Genomic DNA, 19,241 nt, shown 5'->3' with positions numbered 1-19,241 from the left:
GACTTTTCCTCTAGCTGACCCCCCCACCCCCACCCCCCCCCCCCCCACCCCGATTGAATATAATATGTTGGATGAAAAAGTGAAATTAAGGAAGAGTCAGCGATCTTATATATATAAATCCTATAGATGAAGAATACAAAAGACTTTTGTACGTTAAGTGTATGGCAAATACGTTCCCTGGAAACACCAGAGGTATAATCACTGAAGGTCTGAACAAATACAATTATCACTTGCTTCTACTTTTCTCCTTATTGAATGTGTATCTGTGGCAGATTTAGGGGGGGGGGGGTGCAGCTGGCACATGACACCCCCGCCCCAACTGAAATTTTCAAGGTAAGTGCTGTTCACTTGTTTAGAAAAATCATAATGTAGACTAGTGATGAAATGATTGTTGTCAATGATTGATTGTCAGTCGTTTAGAGCTCTGTGTTGCTACTAATCGATTGCGAAACAAAAGTCACCAATATCGCCGACTAAAACACAAATAATCCGGAAATCATTTAAATTTTGTTCAGATTAAACTCAAGTGACCTGTCAGTATTGCAATCGGTTGTCGTCCATCGTGCATGAACAATTGTTTATTTTTAAGGTGGGTCGATCCTCATGTGACTTATCAATATTAATGGTTAAAAGTGCAAAATCTGTATTAATATCCATTCAAAATAGATAAATTTAATCAATAACCAAAGAAAATGTGTATGTTGCCACATTTTTAAATATGTCAAGACATAAAAAATCGGAAGTATATGTTAACATCAGAAAATCACACATTTTTGTTATACAGAATAATTAAAATGGATAAAAACTTTTAAATGTCAACAGTTTAAAAAAATGTTAATTCATAAATCTGTATAAATTAATTGTGGATATTAGGGAAATCATGTAAAATAGACATACAGTAGAAGAAATACCAGCATAGGAGTTATTGCCCTTGACAACATTTTTTTAATTAGAAAGAATTTATTATCTACGGAAAATATAAACTTTTTCAAAATCAATAGTTTACCAAAATTTTTATTTTATGCAGTGATTAAAATTCCTCCGAAAGATATATTTCTATCATGCACAAATTTTAAATTGATAAAGATTTTTGCAAATACCTATGACATCACACGAGGATCGATTAACCTTAACTTCTTGAAAACTACCAGTCCAATTCTTTTCGAATGTGGTATGAAGTATCATTGGGACAAGGGGGACGTAAACTGTTTCTCCATATTTAGATACTTAATTAAAATGACAAACGTTAACTTTCAACTAAAACATATTTAATTGTCTCAAAAAAATCTTTAGTCTCGTCATTCAATTTGATGTTTTTATTTTCAAACGCATTTTCTGTTTCTTTAAATTCTACCCGGCACAGAAATTTTTTAGTCAATTTATTAGAATAAAATGCCCTCAACCGCTTTTTTAAAATTTCTATTTCATAAACCCTGCTTTGTTTCTTCTCAACCTATTCCTTTTTAATCTGAATCTCTCGGGACATCTTTCCTTGAGGACGAAAAGTCGTATTTGAATATAGAGACATCTCCGCACATGTGTCGACACCGAAAAATGGCTGTTTACGATGTAATTTATTAATTTTATAGACGCATTCTTATCTTCAATTAAAATAAACTGTCTTTTTTTTTCAAATGAAAATAAATTCAGTTTATATCTATTTATCCGCAACATAACTTTACACACATTAACATCGACTAAATTTCGTAAAACATCACTTCCGACAGCGACTATTTATTAGAACTAAAAATAGAGATGATGTCATCACGCGGTTCAATGTTGCTTGTTAACTCTTCACAGTGATTTTCTTAGTTAAGAATAAAATATATTATTGTTTATAATAAAGTTTCTTGTTTATTTTGTCAACACGACCAGTCGGACTAGTAAATCGACAATTTACCCGACTGGAACTATCATCTAGTAGACTCGGTCGGTCGGACGTGCCTTAGTGTCAAACCCTGTACGTGTATGTCAAACTGGATCAAAGGTTTTAGCACAAACAAACAAAATGGTGAGAGAATTAACGGTAATAACAACGACATTCAACAGTCAGATAAAGGAGTCGGACTTTGATAACTTTCAGACATTGTGATTATAAATAAATTCTATAGGGAACAAAGAAGAATTCAAATGTTGTTTCCATATGTTTAATGATTCTGCTATCTATGATCAATCTATCGTTCCCACTAAGGTCCACAAACACCTCTGTTAACGTCTAAAAAGCATATCGAAATATACTATAACTGACTTAGCATATCAAACCGTAATGATCTAAACAAATCAAACACTTGTCTGAATTTTATAAAAGCAGAAGATAATAAATATGAGACACCGGAGCGAATAAAACGGTTTTAAATAGATATTCATTCATTCAATAATTTAATAGTAAAATAATCATGACATGGAATTTGTTGTTTTTTTGTGAACCTACTGTAAGATTTAAAGCTTAAAACTAAAACTTGTAAACTTATCGTTTATGATGCAATAGGTAATAATAAGTTTTGGCAATAAATCTTTGACATTTAGACATTGACAGAGGTGTCGTCGCATATCTCAGCATTTAAAAGTTAGGATCGCAGGTTTTTCAGATGAAATGTGAATATTCATGTAAGAATGGACTTTAAAATCAGAGGTCCCGTGTCACGACTGACATTGGCACTTAAAAGCTTCTTCACTACTACTGCCCTGAGTCTAAATTCGTGGGACTTCTGCCACTGGTGAAGTCTCAATATGAGTGTAAAGTTATTGACGGGACGTAAAACGCACACTGTTTATTATTCTCATGTAAAATGGTAAAAATAACGAAGAGTGGTCATAATTCTCTATATTATTTCACACAAAATGTATCAGTAGAATTCTCTATATTATCTCTACACAAAATGTATCGGAATAATTCTCTATTTTATCTCTATATACAAAATGTATCAGAATAATTCTCTATATTATCTCTATACAAAATGTATCAGAATAATTCTCTATATTATCACTATATAAAATGTATCGAAAGAATTCTCTATATTATCTATCTACAAAATGTATCAGAATAATTTTCTATATTATTTTTACACAAACTGTATCAGAATAATTCTCTATATTATCTCTATACAAAATGTATAAGAAGAATTCTCTATATTATCTCTACACAAAATGTATCGGAAGAATTCTCTATATTATCTCTATACAAAATGTATCAGAATAATTCTCTATATTATCACTATATAAAATGTATCGAAAGAATTCTCTATTTTATCTATCTACAAAATGTATCAGAATAATTTTCTATATTATCTCTACACAAACTGTATCAGAAGAATTCTCTATATTATCTCTACACAAACTGTATCGGAAGAATTTTCTATATTCTACACAAAATCTATCGGAAAAATTCTCTATATTATCTCTACACAAAATATATCAGGAGAGTTCTCTATATTATCTCTACACAAAATGTATCAGAAGAACTCTCTATAGCTTAACTTGTTTTCCTACAGGTGAGAAGACTTGGATGAATTGACATCACAGAGAAGGAAGACCGGAAGCCATTGTTATATGGTGGTACAATGTATCAGTTGTTCTATCACTTCATGCATATCGAGATTTCAGATAAGATACACCAGAATTCATAGCTTAAGCAATGTTCTCTTTGACATTCAATTTTATTACTGATAACCCTATGTTATTGTAAATTCATTCATTTTCCTCCAAAGGTGTACAAATGTTAAATTCTTCATTGCTTGTTTAGCTCACCTGAGTCGATGGCGAGTTTTTCTGAACAAAATTTGTCCATTGTCCATCTTCTTTTCCAGAACCACTGGGTAAATTTCAACCAAACTTGGCACAGAGCACCTTTGGGTGAAGGGGATTCAAATTTTTAGCCCCTTCAAAAATGCAAAAATATGATGGGGTAATTTTAAAATCTTCTCAAGAACCACTGGGCCTGAAGAAATAAAATTCATATGAAAGCCTATTGACATATTAAAATTTGTTAAATGTGTGCCTCCCCCCACCCTCCCCAGGGATAGCATGGTGCACAAAACGGGATAAAAAAATACATGCAAATATATAGGGAAATTTTTTAATGTCTTCTGAAGAGGCACTGGCCAGAAAAGTACAGATTTACATCAAAGGTTTCTGATATAGTGCAGATTAAAATTTGTTAAAATCATAGCCGCGAGGGGTTGAATTGGGCCGCAATAGGGGGTAAAAGTTTCACCTACAAATATAATCCAGATATTTTTGAAGATCTGATGAAGAACCACCGTACCAGATATGTTTATGTTTACATGAAAGTTTCCTGACATAGTGCAGATTGAAGTTTGTTAAAATCATGGCCCCGGGGTGTAGGGTGGGGCCACAATATGGGAACAACGATTTACATGGGGGAAAATGGGCAAATCTTCTCAAGAACCACTGAGCAAAAAAAAGTTGCCAAAACATTTCTTTTAGTGATGTAACCAGTGAAAATAGACTTTTCTTCTAGCTGCCACCCCCCCCCCCCCCCCCCCCTCCACTGCAGGGGATCAAAGTTTTGCATACAAATATACACTGGACCAGAAAAGTTTACATTTACATGTAAGCTTTCTGACATAGTACTGATTCAAAATCTCCCAGGGGCTGGGGTGGGTTTAGGTAGGAGCCACAATAGGGATTAAAGTTTTACATTCGAATAATTATGTAGGGGAAATCATTCTGAGAATTTCACTTTTTAAATGGCATAAATAGTAGGTTTATGTTTTTTTGATGCGGCATAAACCTATAGCATTTGGCATACACCTGACCAAAACTCCTTGCAGGGAGTGCACCACATTTCTCTCCCCTCAAAATTCAACCATACTCGTCTGTTCAGCCATTGTGGTTTGAATTCACGTTTTCTTTTTTTTCTTTTTCATATAGCTTGCGTTTTTCTCGTTCTGATTTTTTTGTTTGTTTGACACCATTTGGTTTAATACCGGGCTTTACGTGCCTTCAGAATATTTTAACTGCAGAACCATTTACACATCATTTGTTGACGTTCACCTCAAATTATATTTGCTAAGTAAGAAGTATATTATTTTCTTTTAACATTCTTGCAATATTTGAATAGTTGCGAAATAAAGAAGAAAGGACAACTCTTGTTATATTGTTAGGGAAAATTTCAATTTAAAAATCGATCCGAATAAAATTCATCAATGCAGATAAAAAAAAAAGCATCGACATTTAAAGACATACGAATCATACGCTGAACAATTTGTCTAGAACACGTCATAATCTTCAAACCACTTACACACTTAAGTCGTATATTTTAAAATCAATGGGAGCACAATCCACGTCCCAAAATAGATTTTGACGATTGTAAGGGAAAATATTTATTATACCCCCGCAACAAGTTGTGGGGGGGGGGGGGGGGGGTATACTGGAATCAGGTTGTCCGTTTGTCTGTCCGTCCGTCCGTCCGTCTGTAGACACAATGGTTTCCGGACTCTAAAGCATTATCCTTTCCACCTACCGTCACCATATCATACATATGGACTACCCATGGGATGAAGATGTTCCCTGTCGATTTTGGGGTCAAAAGGTCAAAGGTCAAGCGCACTGGACATCGAAGTAGCAATATGGTTTCCGGGCTCTAAAGCGTTATCCTTTCCACCTACCGTCACCATATCATACATATGGACTACCCATGGGATGAAGATGTTCCCTATCGATTTTGGTGTCAAAAGGTCAAAGGTCAAGCGCACTGGACATCGAAGTAGCAATATGGTTTCTGGCCTCTAAAGCGTTATCCTTTCCACCTACAGTCACCATATCATACATATGGACTACCCATGGGATGAAGATGTTCCCTATTGATTTTGGGGTCAAAAGGTCAAAGGTCATACATATGGACTACCCATGGGATGAAGATGTTCCCTATCGATTTTGGGGTCAAAAGGTCAAAGGTCACACGCACTGGACATCGAAGTAACAATATGGTTTGGTTTGTCATGCCATTTGTTTTTTACACTCAGAAAAGAGGTAGTTTATACCTATTACCAACACCCTTTGGGAGATTGGGGTAAGCGGGGGGCATTGCTCACAGTACCTCTTGTTTTAAGTGCATTATCACACACGTAGCATAATTATTTCTTTGTTTCTTGGAATTTGGCATAGACAATTCGGGATATCTTATTTGCACATGACATGGTACAACCTCATTTGGCATAGCCGCGGTCTATCGGTTAAATTCTGAGACTGGAAAATCTTTAAATATGGGTTAAGGTGACTCGGGTGAGCAATGTGGCTCATGGGCCTCTTGTTTTAAATATCCTACAGTTGCCATATCACTGCATAGATGAATTCAATACTATAGTTTTTCCACAGGTGATAGCAGTTAGATTTATCAGCATCACAAGATAACAGCTAGATATAGCAGCATCACAAGGAGAGAAGAATGGAAAACATGTGGTGGTAACAATAGTAACATTGATAGATAGGAACTGATATTGTTTAGTATAGGTTTATCCTCAAATCAAACTAAAAGCCCAGCTGAAGTTTGCTTTTTTAATCAAGAGTTTTAGGTCATCTGAGTCTTTCAGGTGACCTAATAACATTGATCATCGTCCGTCGTCGTGTGTCGTCCGTTATCAAATTTACATTTTAACTTCTTCTTGAAAACTACAGTGCTAAATGTTACCATTTTTGGTGTGGAACATCTTTAGGATCAAAGGAAAATAAATAATTGACTGTAAAATTTATGACCTTGCCACTACTTGGATGCATGGGGCCAAATATTCTTTATGAGACTATATATGAAAAATCATCTTCTCTACTCCCACAGATGGGGGATAAAAACTAAATGCATAATTATGATATCCATAAAGCCTGAAATGTGTGGAGAAAACCATTGCAGTTGATGAAATCTTGAAAAATCTTCCTCCTAGACACCAAAGAGTCAAACTATTTAGCATGATTATGATATATACACGTTATAAACAATATATGAGTCCTTTACCATAACTGTGAGTTGATAACCCTTGGGATCTGGAAATCGTCTATCAAAATACCTTAGTGTTCTTTACTTTTGGACAGAAACCGTCAAATGGTTGATATAATTTAAAACTTGTGTAATGCGATAACACTGACTGAAAAATAAACTTGTTGAAAAAGCATTTTTTAAAAAGATCCTTACTCCTGAACTTCAATAGGACAAACTGCTTGCATAATAATTTTTAGTTATATCAACAGTGATCAATATATCTATACCTATAGCAAGCAACTAGCCCTAATCACCGTTAGCGAACTATTAGCTATACATACGTAATTACTCATAACGAGCAACTAGTTATAATTAACTAAGGAAAACAACTAGCCATTGTAATTACCTAAAACAAACAACTTGCCCTCATTACCTATAACGAGCAACTAGCCATTATAATTACCTATAGCGAACAACTAGCCATCATTACCTATAACGAGCAACTAGCCATTATAATTACCTATAACAAGCGACAAGCCACAATTACATAGAGCAAGCAACTCGCCATCATTACTTAGAGGAAGCAACTAGCCATAATTACCTATAGCAAGCAACTAGCCATCTTTTCCTATAGCGAGCAACAAACCGTTAATTACCAATAGTGAGTAACAAGACATAATTACATATAGCGAGCAAATAGCCATCATTACCTATAGTAAGCAATCAGCTACCAATACCTTTAGCGAGCAATTTGCAATCATTACTTACAGCAAGCAATTAGCCATAATTACCCCTAACAAGTAACTATCCACCATTACCTGTAGTGAGCAATAAACCATAATTATATATAGCGAGCAATTACACATCATTACCTAAAGCGAGCAAATAGCCATAATTACATATAACATGCAGCTAGCCATTATAATTACCTATAGCGAGCAACTAGCCATAACTACTAATAGTGCACAACTAGCTTTGATTACCTATAAAGAGCATATAGCCATCATTACTTACAGAATTCTTAGAAATATTCTCCTCTACACCTGAGCAAATAGAAAACATATTGAAGTTGTTAGTGTATAGCACCTGTAAACAAAGTTAGATAACAGTCGCCATGTCTCTCTGTCTACATGTCCATTTTCTGTCCTTCCCTATTAATCTGCATCAGGGAGACAACTTGTAATAATAACATTTAATGATTAGTCAACATATTTGAAATCATTCTGTTCCTCAAGATTGAAAATTGCAATCATTGAACCATCAATGTACAACACTTGCAACAGACATTTAAGGATTTCCTGTGCGATACTCAGGTGACCGTTTCTGTCCATCGGTCAGTAACCTGAATGTTGAACTTTAATGGATTGATATATCAGTAGTTAAAGTTTTTTCTAAGAAACTGTTTCAATAAGATGAATGATAATTTATCGCCACGTTGATATTGTGATTTCTTGATTTTTTACAGGTTCATACTGGACTTTCATGAGGTCCTGCAGAACTGAGAAAAGGAAGTCGACGTCAAAGTGGTAATGTTCCCATCACACATAAAGTGGTAATGTTTCCATCACACATAAAGTGGTAATGTTCCTATCACACATAAAGTGGTAATGTTCCTATCACACCTACATAGAGTTTTATCCTTGGATTCTGGTCTGTCTGTCTGCAACTTTAATTTGATCTGATCCTCTGAATTTTACAAGATATAGATTTTATACTTGAAAAACTAAAAAGTCAAAGTGATTTAACTGATTAAGATCAAGGCCATTATTCAAAATCCGAGTCAAATTTGCTAATAGCATACATGGTTGTGTAAGGGTAGTCTTAGTGCATTGTTGTTTCAGTTCCATTGCTCTAAGCTGACGAGTCACTTTAAGATATAATTTTCATTTTTGAAGTTACACGAAGGTATGAATTGCGATATTTCACATCAGCATACTTCATGAAGCATTATACAGTGTTTTATGAATGGTATATGCTGACGTGAAGTGTTGCAGTTCATACCCTCATGTATTTTCAAAAGTGAAAGTTATTTTAGCTCATCTGAGCTGATTGCTCATTGATCTTTTCTGATCACGTTTTGTCTGGTATTTGTCTATCTGTGTGCTGCCTGTCCATCCAGCCCTAAAATTTTAATATTTTTTACTTCTTTGCAATCACTAAGCCAATTTCATTTAAACTTGTCATAAAGCATCCTTGGAAGAAGGAAATTTACATTAAGGACCATGTCCATTTCAAAGGGGAGATAATTAACAAAAGGCAAAGATAGGTTAGGGTCATTTTAAAAATTTCCGTTCTAGAACCACTGGGCCATAAGAGTTTAAATTTGCATGAAATCTCCATGACATAGTGTAGATTCAAGTTTATTCAAATGAAAGGGGATAAGAATAGGGCCACAATAGGGATCATAGTTTTACATAAGAATGTATAGGAAGGAAGGGAACAATCTTTAATAACCTTGTTTTCAAGAGCCACTTGGCCAGAAAAGTAGAAATTTACATGAAGGCTTTACGAAATAAAGCCGATTTTATTTTGTTGAAACCATGGTCCCTGGTGGTAGGGTGTGGCCACACTTGGTGATCAAAGTTTTACATGCAAATATATCGGGGACATCTTTTTACAAGTCTCCTTAAAAAGAACAGCGTCATGATTAGTCATACTGATATGCAAGCATCCTTAGGCATGTTAGGTAGTGCAGATTTTAGTACATATGTTCAAATTATGATCCCTGGGGATAGGTTGGGGCCAGGTGATGAGATCAAAGTTTGACAACAGAATTTATAGCGAAAAATCAAAGGAAGGGAAGGGAAACATCTTTAAAAATCTTCTTCTCAAGAACCATTTGGCCAAAAAAAAAGGAATAAAAATTCAGAAGAAGGCTTCCTTGCATAAAGTAAAATTTGTTCAAATCAAGGCTGTTGAGGGTAGACTTGGGTCACAACAGGGAATCAGAGTTTTATATTGGGATATATTCAGGATAAATCTTCAGAAATATTCTCAAGAACCACTGGGTTAGTCATGTTTTAAGGGGTATTGTGGGGCTACACTGGGTTAGGCTTGTTTTAAGGGGTATTGTGGGGCTACACTGGGTTAGTCATGTTTAAAGGGGTATTGTGGGGCTACACTGGATTAGTCATGTTTTAAGGGGTATTGTGGGGCTACACTGGGTTACCCTTGTTTTAAGGGGTATTGTGGGACTACAATAGGTTAGTCATGTTTTAAGGGGCATTGTGGGGCTACGCTGGGTTAGTCATGTTTTAAGGGTATTGTGGGGCTACATTGGGTTAGTCATGCTTTAAGGGGTATTGTGGGCTACACTGGGTTAATCATGTTTTAAGAGGTACTGTGGGGCTACACTGGATTAGCCATGTTTTAAGGGGTATTGTGGGGCTATCCTGGATTAGTCATGATTGAAGGGGTATTCCAGGGCTACACTGAATTAGTAATGTTTTAAGGGGTATTGTGCGGTACACTGGGTTAGTGATGTTTTAAGGGGTATTGTGGGACTACACTGATTAGTCATGTTTTAAGGGTATTGTGGAGCTACACTGGGTAAGCCATGTTTTAATGGGTATTGTATGGATCCACTGGGTTAGTCATATTTTAAGGGGTGTTGTGTGGCAACACTGGGTTTGGCACACTTTATAAGTCATGTTTTATGGGGTATTATTGGTCTACACTTTGTTAGTCATGTTTTAAGGGATATTGTGGTCCTACTCTGAATTAGTCATGTTTTATTTAAGGGGTATTGCGGACCTACACTGGATAAGTCATGTTTTATGGGGTATTATGGGGCTACACTGGGTTACCCATGTTTTAAGGGGTATTGTGGGGCTACACTGGGTTAGTCATGTTTTAAGGGGTATTGTGGGGCTCCACTGGATAAGTCATGTTTTATGGGGTGTTATGGGGCTACACTGGGTTACCCATGTTTTAAGGGGTATTGTGGAGCTACACTGGGTTAGTCATGTTTTAAGGGGTATTGTGGGGCTCCACTGGATAAGTCATGTTTTATGGGGTGTTATGGGGCTACACTGGGTTACCCTTGTTTTAAGGGGTATTGTGGAGCTACACTGGGTTAGTCATGTTTTAAGGGGTATTGCGGGCCTACACTGAATTAATCATGTTTTAAGGGTTATTGTGGAGCTACACTGGGTTAGTCATGTTTTAAGGGGTATTGTGGGGCTACACTAGGTTAGCCATGTTTTAAGGGGTAATGTTGGGCTACACTGGGTTAGTCATGTTTTATAGGGTATTATCGGGCTACACTTTGTTAGCCATGTTTTAAGGGGTATTGTGGGGCTACTCTGAATTAGTCATGTTTTAGGGGGTATTGTGGAGCTACACTGGGTGAGTCATTGTTTGAGAGGTATTTTGGTGCTACACTGGATTAGTCATGTTTTAAGGGGTATTGTCGGGGTACACTGGGTTAGTCATGTTTAAGGGGTATTTTGGGGCTACACTGGGTTGGTCATGTTTTAAGGGATATTCTGAGGGGTACACTGGGTTACTCGCGTTTTAAGGGATTTTGTGGGATACACTGGGTTAGCCATGTTTTAAGGGATATTGTGGGGCTACACTGGGTTAGTCATGTTTTAAGGGGTATTGTGGGGATACACTGGGTTAGTCATGTTTTAAGGGGTATTGTGGGGATACACTGGGTTAGTCATGTTTTAAGGGATATTGTGGGGCTACACTGGGTTAGTCATGTTTTAAGGGGTATTGTGGGGATACATTGGGTTAGTCATGTTTTAAGGGGTATTGTGGCGGTACACTCGGTTGTCATGTTTTAAGGGGTATTGTGGGGCTACATTGGGTTAGTCATGTTTTATGGGGTATTGTGGGACTACGCTGATTAGTCATGTTTTAAGGGGTATTGTGGGGGTACACTGGGTTAGTCATGTTTTAAGGGGTATTGTGAGGGTACACTGGGTAACTCACGTTTTAAGGGATATTGTGGGATACACTGGGTTAGCCATGTTTTAAGGGATATTGTGGAGCTACACTTTGTTAAGTCATGTTTTAAGGGGTATTGTGGGGCTACACAGGATTAGTCTTGTTTTAAGGAGTATTGTGGAGCCACACAGAATTAGTCATGTTTTAAGGGATATTGTGGGGCTACACTGAATTAATCATGTTTTAAGGGGTATTGTGGAGCTACACTGGGTTAGTCATGCTTTAAGGGGTATTGTGGGGCTACACTGGATAAGTCATGTTTTATGGGGTATTATGGGGCTACACTGGGTTACCCTTGTTTTAAGGGGTATTGTGGAGCTACACTGGGTTAGTCATGTTTTAAGGGGTATTGTGGGGCTACACTGAATTAATCATGTTTTAAGGGGTATTGCGGAGCTACACTGGGTTAGTCATGTTTTAAGGGGTATTGTGGGGCTACACAGGATTAGTCTTGTTTTAAGGGGTATTGTGGGGGTACACTGGGTTGGTCATGTTTAAGTGATATTGTGGGAATACACTAGGTTAGCCATGTTTTAAGGGGTAATGTTGGGCTACACTGGGTTAGTCATGTTTTATAGGGTATTATCGGGCTACACTTTGTTAGCCATGTTTTAAGGGGTATTGTGGGGCTACTCTGAATTAGTCATGTTTTAAGGGGTATTGCGGACCTACACTGAATTAGTCATGTTTTAGGGGGTATTGGGGAGCTACACTGGGTGAGTCATGGTTTGAGAGGTATTTTGGTGCTACACTGGATTAGTCATGTTTTAAGGGGTATTGTCGGGGTACACTGGGTTAGTCATGTTTAAGGGGTATTTTGGGGCTACACTGGGTTGGTCATGTTTTAAGGGATATTATGAGGGGTACACTGGGTTACTCACGTTTTAACGGATATTGTGGGATACACTGGGTTAGCCATGTTTTAACGGATATTGTGGGATACACTGGGTTAGCCATGTTTTAAGGGATAATGTGGGGCTACACTGGGTTAGTCATGTTTTAAGGGGTATTGTGGCGGTACACTCGGTTGTCATGTTTTAAGGGGTATTGTGAGGGTACACTGGGTAACTCACATTTTAAGGGATATTGTGGGATACACTGGGTTAGCCATGTTTTAAGGGATATTGTGGAGCTACACTTTGTTAAGTCATGTTTTAAGGGGTATTGTGGGGCTACACAGGATTAGTCTTGTTTTAAGGGGTATTGTCGAGCTACACTGGGTTAGTCATGTTTTAAGGGATATTGTGGGGCTACACTGAATTAATCATGTTTTAAGGGGTATTGTGGAGCTACACTGGATTAGTCATGCTTTAAGGGGTATTTTTTGGCTACACTGGATAAGTCATGTTTTATGGGGTATTATGGGGCTACACTGGGTTACCCTTGTTTTAAGGGGTATTGTGGAGCTACACTGGGTTAGTCATGTTTTAAGGGGTATTGTGGGGCTACACTGAATTAATCATGTTTTAAGGGGTATTGCGGAGCTACACTGGGTTAGTCATGTTTTATGGGGTATTGTGGGGCTACACAGGATTAGTCTTGTTTTAAGGGTATTGTGGGGGTACACTGGGTTGGTCATGTTTAAGTGATATTGTGGGAATACACTAGGTTAGCCATGTTTTAAGGGGTAATGTTGGGCTACACTGGGTTAGTTATGTTTTATAGAGTATTATCGGGCTACACTTTGTTAGCCATGTTTTAAGGGGTATTGTGGGGCTACTCTGAATTAGTCATGTTTTAAGGGGTATTGCGGACCTACACTGAATTAGTCATGTTTTAGGGGGTATTGGGGAGCTACACTGGGTGAGTCATGGTTTGAGAGGTATTTTGGTGCTACACTGGATTAGTCATGTTTTAAGGGGTATTGTCGGGGTACACTGGGTTAGTCATGTTTAAGGGGTATTTTGGGGCTACACTGGGTTGGTCATGTTTTAAGGGATATTGTGAGGGTACACTGGGTTACTCACGTTTTAAGGGATATTGTGGGATACACTGGGTTAGCCATGTTTTAAGGGATATTGTGGGGCTACACTGGGTTAGTCATGTTTTAAGGGGTATTGTTGGGCTACACAGGATTAGTCTTGTTTTAAGGGGTATTATGGAGCAACACTGGGTTAGTCATGTTTTAAGGGGTATTGTCGGGCTACACTGGGTTAGTCTTGTTTAAGGGATATTGTGGGGCTACACTGGGTAAGCCATGTTTTAAGTGATATTGTGTGGCTACACTTGATTAGTCATGTTTTAAGGGATTTTGTGGGCCTACACTGGGTTAGTTATGTTTTAAGGGTATTGTGGGCTACACTGGGTTAGTCATGTTTTAAGGGGTATTGTGGGGCTACACTGGGTTCGTCGTGTTTTAAGGGGTATTGTGGGGCTACACTGGGTTCGTCGTGTTTTAAGGGGTATTGTTGGGCTACACAGGATTAGTCTTGTTTTAAGGGGTATTGTGGGGCTACACTGGGTTCGTCATGTTTTAAGGGGCATTGTGGGGCTACACTGGGTTAGTCATGTTTTAAAGGGTATTGCAGGGGTACACTGGATAAATCATGTTTTATGGGGTATTATGGGGCTACACTGGGTTACCCTTGTTTTAAGGGATACTGTGGGAGTACACTGAATTAGTCATGTTTTAAGGGGTATTATGAGGCTACACTGTATTAATTATGTTTTAAGGGGTATTTTGGGACTACAATTAAGGATTGAAGTAATGCATGGGGATATAAAGGGAGAATATACAAAAGTGTTATTCTCAAGAAAAACAGCGCCATGATTAGTCATATTGATTTTCAAGCATCCCAACGTATTGAAAATGCAGGTTGGTTGAAATCAGTCCCAGCCGCTCCCCCACCCCAAAGTATTGTGGGGCTAGAATAGGGGATCAAAGTGTGACATAAGTGTTGATAGGGAAATATTTTTGAGAATATTCATCTCACCAACAGAAGGGTAATGATTAGTCATGTTAATATGCAATTATTTACACGCAGTTCAAATTTAATTTTGTTCAAGTCAGGGGCCCTTACACGATAGGAGATAAACGTTTTATATGAGAATATGCAGACACTTAATTTAAAGGAATTTTTTCAAGAGGAGCAGGGCCACATTAAATCCATCTAAATGCAAATGCTCCCAAGTTGTGTTGATTCAATGTTCCCATTTCCCTGTGTGGGGGAGGGGGGCGGGCATTGTTTTTGTCCTGGATATAGATCTCTGCATAATTCTAATTTAACTTTTGAATAGTGAGTTATAAGACCCTCATTTTTCATATGTACATTCTTTGTGACAAGACCTTTTTATGGCAGAGTTTGTTTGTGACCTTGACCTTAGAGATTGGTCTCCTTTTCAGAAAACTCAATGTTTCCTGACGTTTTTCAGAAAAAAAATCGTGCTTGTTTTCTATATACATGTATGTATCCTTTGGCAAGACCTTAGAGAAAAACTTATTGTTAAGAGAATCTAACCTACTCAATATTTCCTAATATCAGTTAAGATAGAGCTTTCTTATTTTCTACATACTTGTAGATATCGTATGGAAAGACGTTTCATTTCAAAGGTATCCCCATGTTGTGTGAATTCAAGTTGGTTTTGTCTTGACCCTTTGGGGCTAAGTTTGGGTCGACTATATGATAAAAAAGGCTTAGAAAAAACCCATAACCGCTTAACAACAGCAGGGTCAGGGTGACTCAGGTGGGCGATATGTGTCATGGTGCCTCTTGTTTATGCAGAAAAGGGGTCAATTAAAATTATTCAGTAAATTATGTAGATCTATTTAAATGTATTAATTACATGATGGGAATGTTTATATCCAAAATGATGTAAGTCTTGGAATATGTATTATGTAAAATTGAATGTAAATTCAATGATTGCTACTTTCCAGTTTCTCTAGCTTTATACTGTATATTTGATTTCAGATTGTATTCCTAAAGACCCCGACCCTCCACATCATGGACACACTAGGACTCAGCTTTCAACTAAAAGTACGACAATGTTCTCAATGTCAGAGGGACACTGAATTTTACTGTAACACATGTAAACGTGATCTGTGTTTACATTGTAAAAAGAAACATGTTACAGAAAATAACACCAAATATCACAATGTAGTGTTCTATATAACTCGTCATACTGAGAGGAGTTTTACCACACAGTGTAAACTACGACAGTGTTCTCAATGTCAGGGGGACACTGAGTTCTACTGTAACACATGTAAACGTGATCTGTGTTTACAGTGTAAAGAGAAACATGTCATTGATCTAGATACCATATACCATGATGTTGTGATTTACCGTGAGAAGTTTAATTGTTTCCCTTTACGAGAGACCTGTGTCAGACATCCAAAGAGAAAATACAGAATGTTCTGTGATCAGTGTAACTATTCCGTGTGTAAGCGCTGTACAGACCACAGAACACACGCGCTGGTGGATCTTAGAACAGCCTATCAAACAAAGCGACAACAACACAGAGAAATCATTGACACCATCAGAAGTGAGACTCTCTATAACTGTCGTGTTCTCCTGGCAGGAATCCAAACTGATATCCAAACTTGTCCCCCACAAATCTGTCACCGTCAATCACAGATGTCAACAAAAGCCCAGAGACTGAAGGATCTGATTGACACTGTGGTATGTGATGTTAAAACAAGATACCGAGGTTTATTGATTGATAGAATACAACAACAGAAGAGAAAAATGAACAGACAACTTGTTCACCTACAGAACTATGAAGACAGATATGAACAATCAGCAAACAGAGCGGTACAATTCCTCTTGTTTATAAAGACCAGTCGTGTCCCCCAGATAAAGAACAGTCCTAGTCAGTTATTGAGTGTCATCACAGAAATCCAAATGACAACAGGAAAACGACAAGTAGGAATAGACGAGTGTGTGAAACTGATGTCCACACCTGTATTACACACGTCTGTCTGTGTGACAGGTGTTAGTCATGTGTTACACATATCTCGTGTGATGTCAGACCGGGTCTGGGTCTCTGATAACAAACTCATCTTGACAGACACAACAGGAGACACTATACACCATGTGACAGATATAGCACCATGGTATAGAGGAGGACACACAGTGAACAGTTCTGGTGAACTGATTTATATAGACAGGAAACATAACATCAACAAACTGTCTACAGACAATAAAACAGTCACCAGACTGATACAGAGTACATCACCATGGAGACCAGTGTGTGTGTGCTGCTCCCCGTCCACTGGAGATCTGATGGTGGCGATGTATAACACTGATACAGAGACAGCCAAGGTAACCCGGTACAACAGTAGTGGTCAATACATCCTGACCATAGAACACGACAACACAGGTCACACTCTGTATAGTTATCCTATCTATATCACAGAGAATAATAACGGTGATATCATTGTGTCTGACTTGTCACGTGGTGCTGTAGTGGTGACAGAGCGCGGGGGCAGACATCGATTCTCCTACACAGGACCTCCATCAGGATCATCACTAGAACCACGTGGAATCTGTACAGACGCGCTGTCACACATCCTGGTGTGTGATTATAACACCTACACAGTACAGATGATTGACAAGGACGGTCACTTCCTGTCTCTGTTACTGACACGACAACACGGGATAAACACACCATACAGCCTGAACTATGATGATAAAACTCACCTTCTCTGGGTCGGATCATGGTGGACCAACACAGTGTCTGTATATAGATATCTACAGAGGAGGTACTCTCTGACTGGTAAGTACTAGTAGTACTGTAGTTTATTGTACTATATCAGTCAATATAAAAACACATGTTAATTACAGTGTGGGATATGATTAGATGCATTGTTTAGTTTTAATTACTGTGTGGGTTATCATTAGAGATAGTGTTTAGTTTTATAATTACAGTGAGGGTTATAATTAGAGGTAGTGTTTAGTTTTAATTACAGTGTGGGTTATAATTAGAGATAGTGTTTAGTTTTATAATTACAGTGACGGTTATAATTAGAGGTAGTGTTTAGTTTTAATTACAGTGTGGGTTATAATTAGAGGTAGTGTTTAGTTTTAATTACAGTGAGGGTTATAATTAGAGGTAGTGTTTAGTGTTAATTACAGTGTGGGTTATAATTAGAGATAGTGTTTAGTTTTAATTACAATGTGGGTTATAATTAGAGATAGTGTTTAGTTTTAATTACAGTGTGGGTTATAATTAGAGGTAGTGTTTAGTTTTAATTACAATGTGGGTTATAATTAGAGATAGTGTTTAGTTTTAATTACAGTGTGGGTTATAATTAGAGGTAGTGTTTAGTTTTAATTACAATGTGGGTTATAAATAAAGGTAGTGTTTAGTTTTAATTACAGTGTGGGTTATAATTAGAGGTAGTGTTTAATGTTAATTACAGTGTGGGTTATAATTAGAGATAGTGTTTAGTTTTATAATTACAGTGTGGGTTATAATTAGAGGCAGTGTTTAGTTTTAATTACAGTGTGGGTTATAATTAGAGGTAGTGTTTAGTTTTATAATTACAGTGTGGGTTATAATTAGCGGTTGTGTTTAGTGTTAATTACAGTGTGGGTTATAATTAGAGATAGTGTTTAGTTTTAATTACAATGTGGGTTATAATTAGAGATAGTGTTTAGTTTTAATTACAGTGTGGGTTATAATTAGAGGTAGTGTTTAGTGTTAATTACTGTGTGGGTTATAATTAGAGATAGTGTTTAGTTTTAATTACAATATATTAATTTTCTTAAAAGTAATATAGTGCATGATTTAAATATATATATATGTGTGTGTATATATAATTGTATATGTGTGTTTATATATGTATGTGTGTGTTTATGTATATATACGTATGTAATTAGTTTTTAATTTATCGCGAGAAATGGTCGTGTAAAATATTGAAAAGTCATACGTTTTGAGGTTATTGATTTGAGAAAAGTATTGTGATTTCAAATTTATTGAAAGTTCAACGTTTTTAGTATTCACAAAAAAAAAACAAAAACAAAAAAAACATGATTAATCAATGTGGGTTATAATTAGAGGTAGTATTTAGTTTTAATTACAGTGTGGGCTATAAATAAAGGTAGTGTATAGTTTTAATTGCAGTGTGGGTTATAATTAGAGGTAGTGTTTAGTTTTATAATTACAGTGTGGGTTATAATTAGAGGTAGTGTTCAGTTTTAATTACAGTGTGGGTTATAATTAGAGGTAGTGTTTAGTTTTATAATTACAGTGTGGGTTATAATTAGAGATAGTGTTTAGGTTTAATTACAGTGTGAGTTATGATTTGAGTAAGTGTTTAATTTTAATTACAGTGTGGGTTATAAATAGAGGTAGTGTTTAATTTTAGTTATAGTCTGGGTTATAAATTTATAGAGGTAGTCATGGCAGTGTTTAG

At 36.9% G+C, this 19,241-nt stretch overlaps 1 protein-coding gene across 19 annotated transcripts in view; it reads left to right on the top strand.

Moving 5' to 3' along the window:
* The window catches only part of LOC130050823 (protein PFC0760c-like), a 101,766-nt gene that overhangs the window by 64,277 nt on the left and 18,248 nt on the right, over positions 1-19,241 (top strand). For 4 of the 19 annotated variants that reach the window (XR_008799091.1, XM_056151584.1, XM_056151578.1 and 1 more), the window contains exons 2-5: positions 3,492-3,555; positions 6,340-6,426; positions 8,400-8,460; positions 15,796-17,599. The exons of 1 other annotated variant lie outside the window; for it this stretch is intronic. Coding sequence is in view for 16 of the 18 variants with exons in the window: in XM_056151584.1 (XP_056007559.1) it covers positions 15,829-17,599 (1,771 nt within the window). In the remaining 2 variants the exon portion in view is untranslated. Of the gene's footprint in view, positions 1-356; positions 6,427-8,399; positions 8,487-15,795; positions 17,600-19,241 lie in introns of those variants that run through there. 14 more of the 19 variants (XR_008799092.1, XM_056151579.1, XM_056151582.1 and 11 more) reach the window with 12 other exon arrangements.

This window comes from Ostrea edulis, chromosome 10 (genome assembly GCF_947568905.1).
Source record: "Ostrea edulis chromosome 10, xbOstEdul1.1, whole genome shotgun sequence".
In the NCBI taxonomy this organism is placed as follows: Eukaryota; Metazoa; Mollusca; class Bivalvia; order Ostreida; family Ostreidae; genus Ostrea; species Ostrea edulis.
Note: the sequence above shows the minus strand (reverse complement) of the source record. Positions and strands in the feature narration are given on the sequence as shown.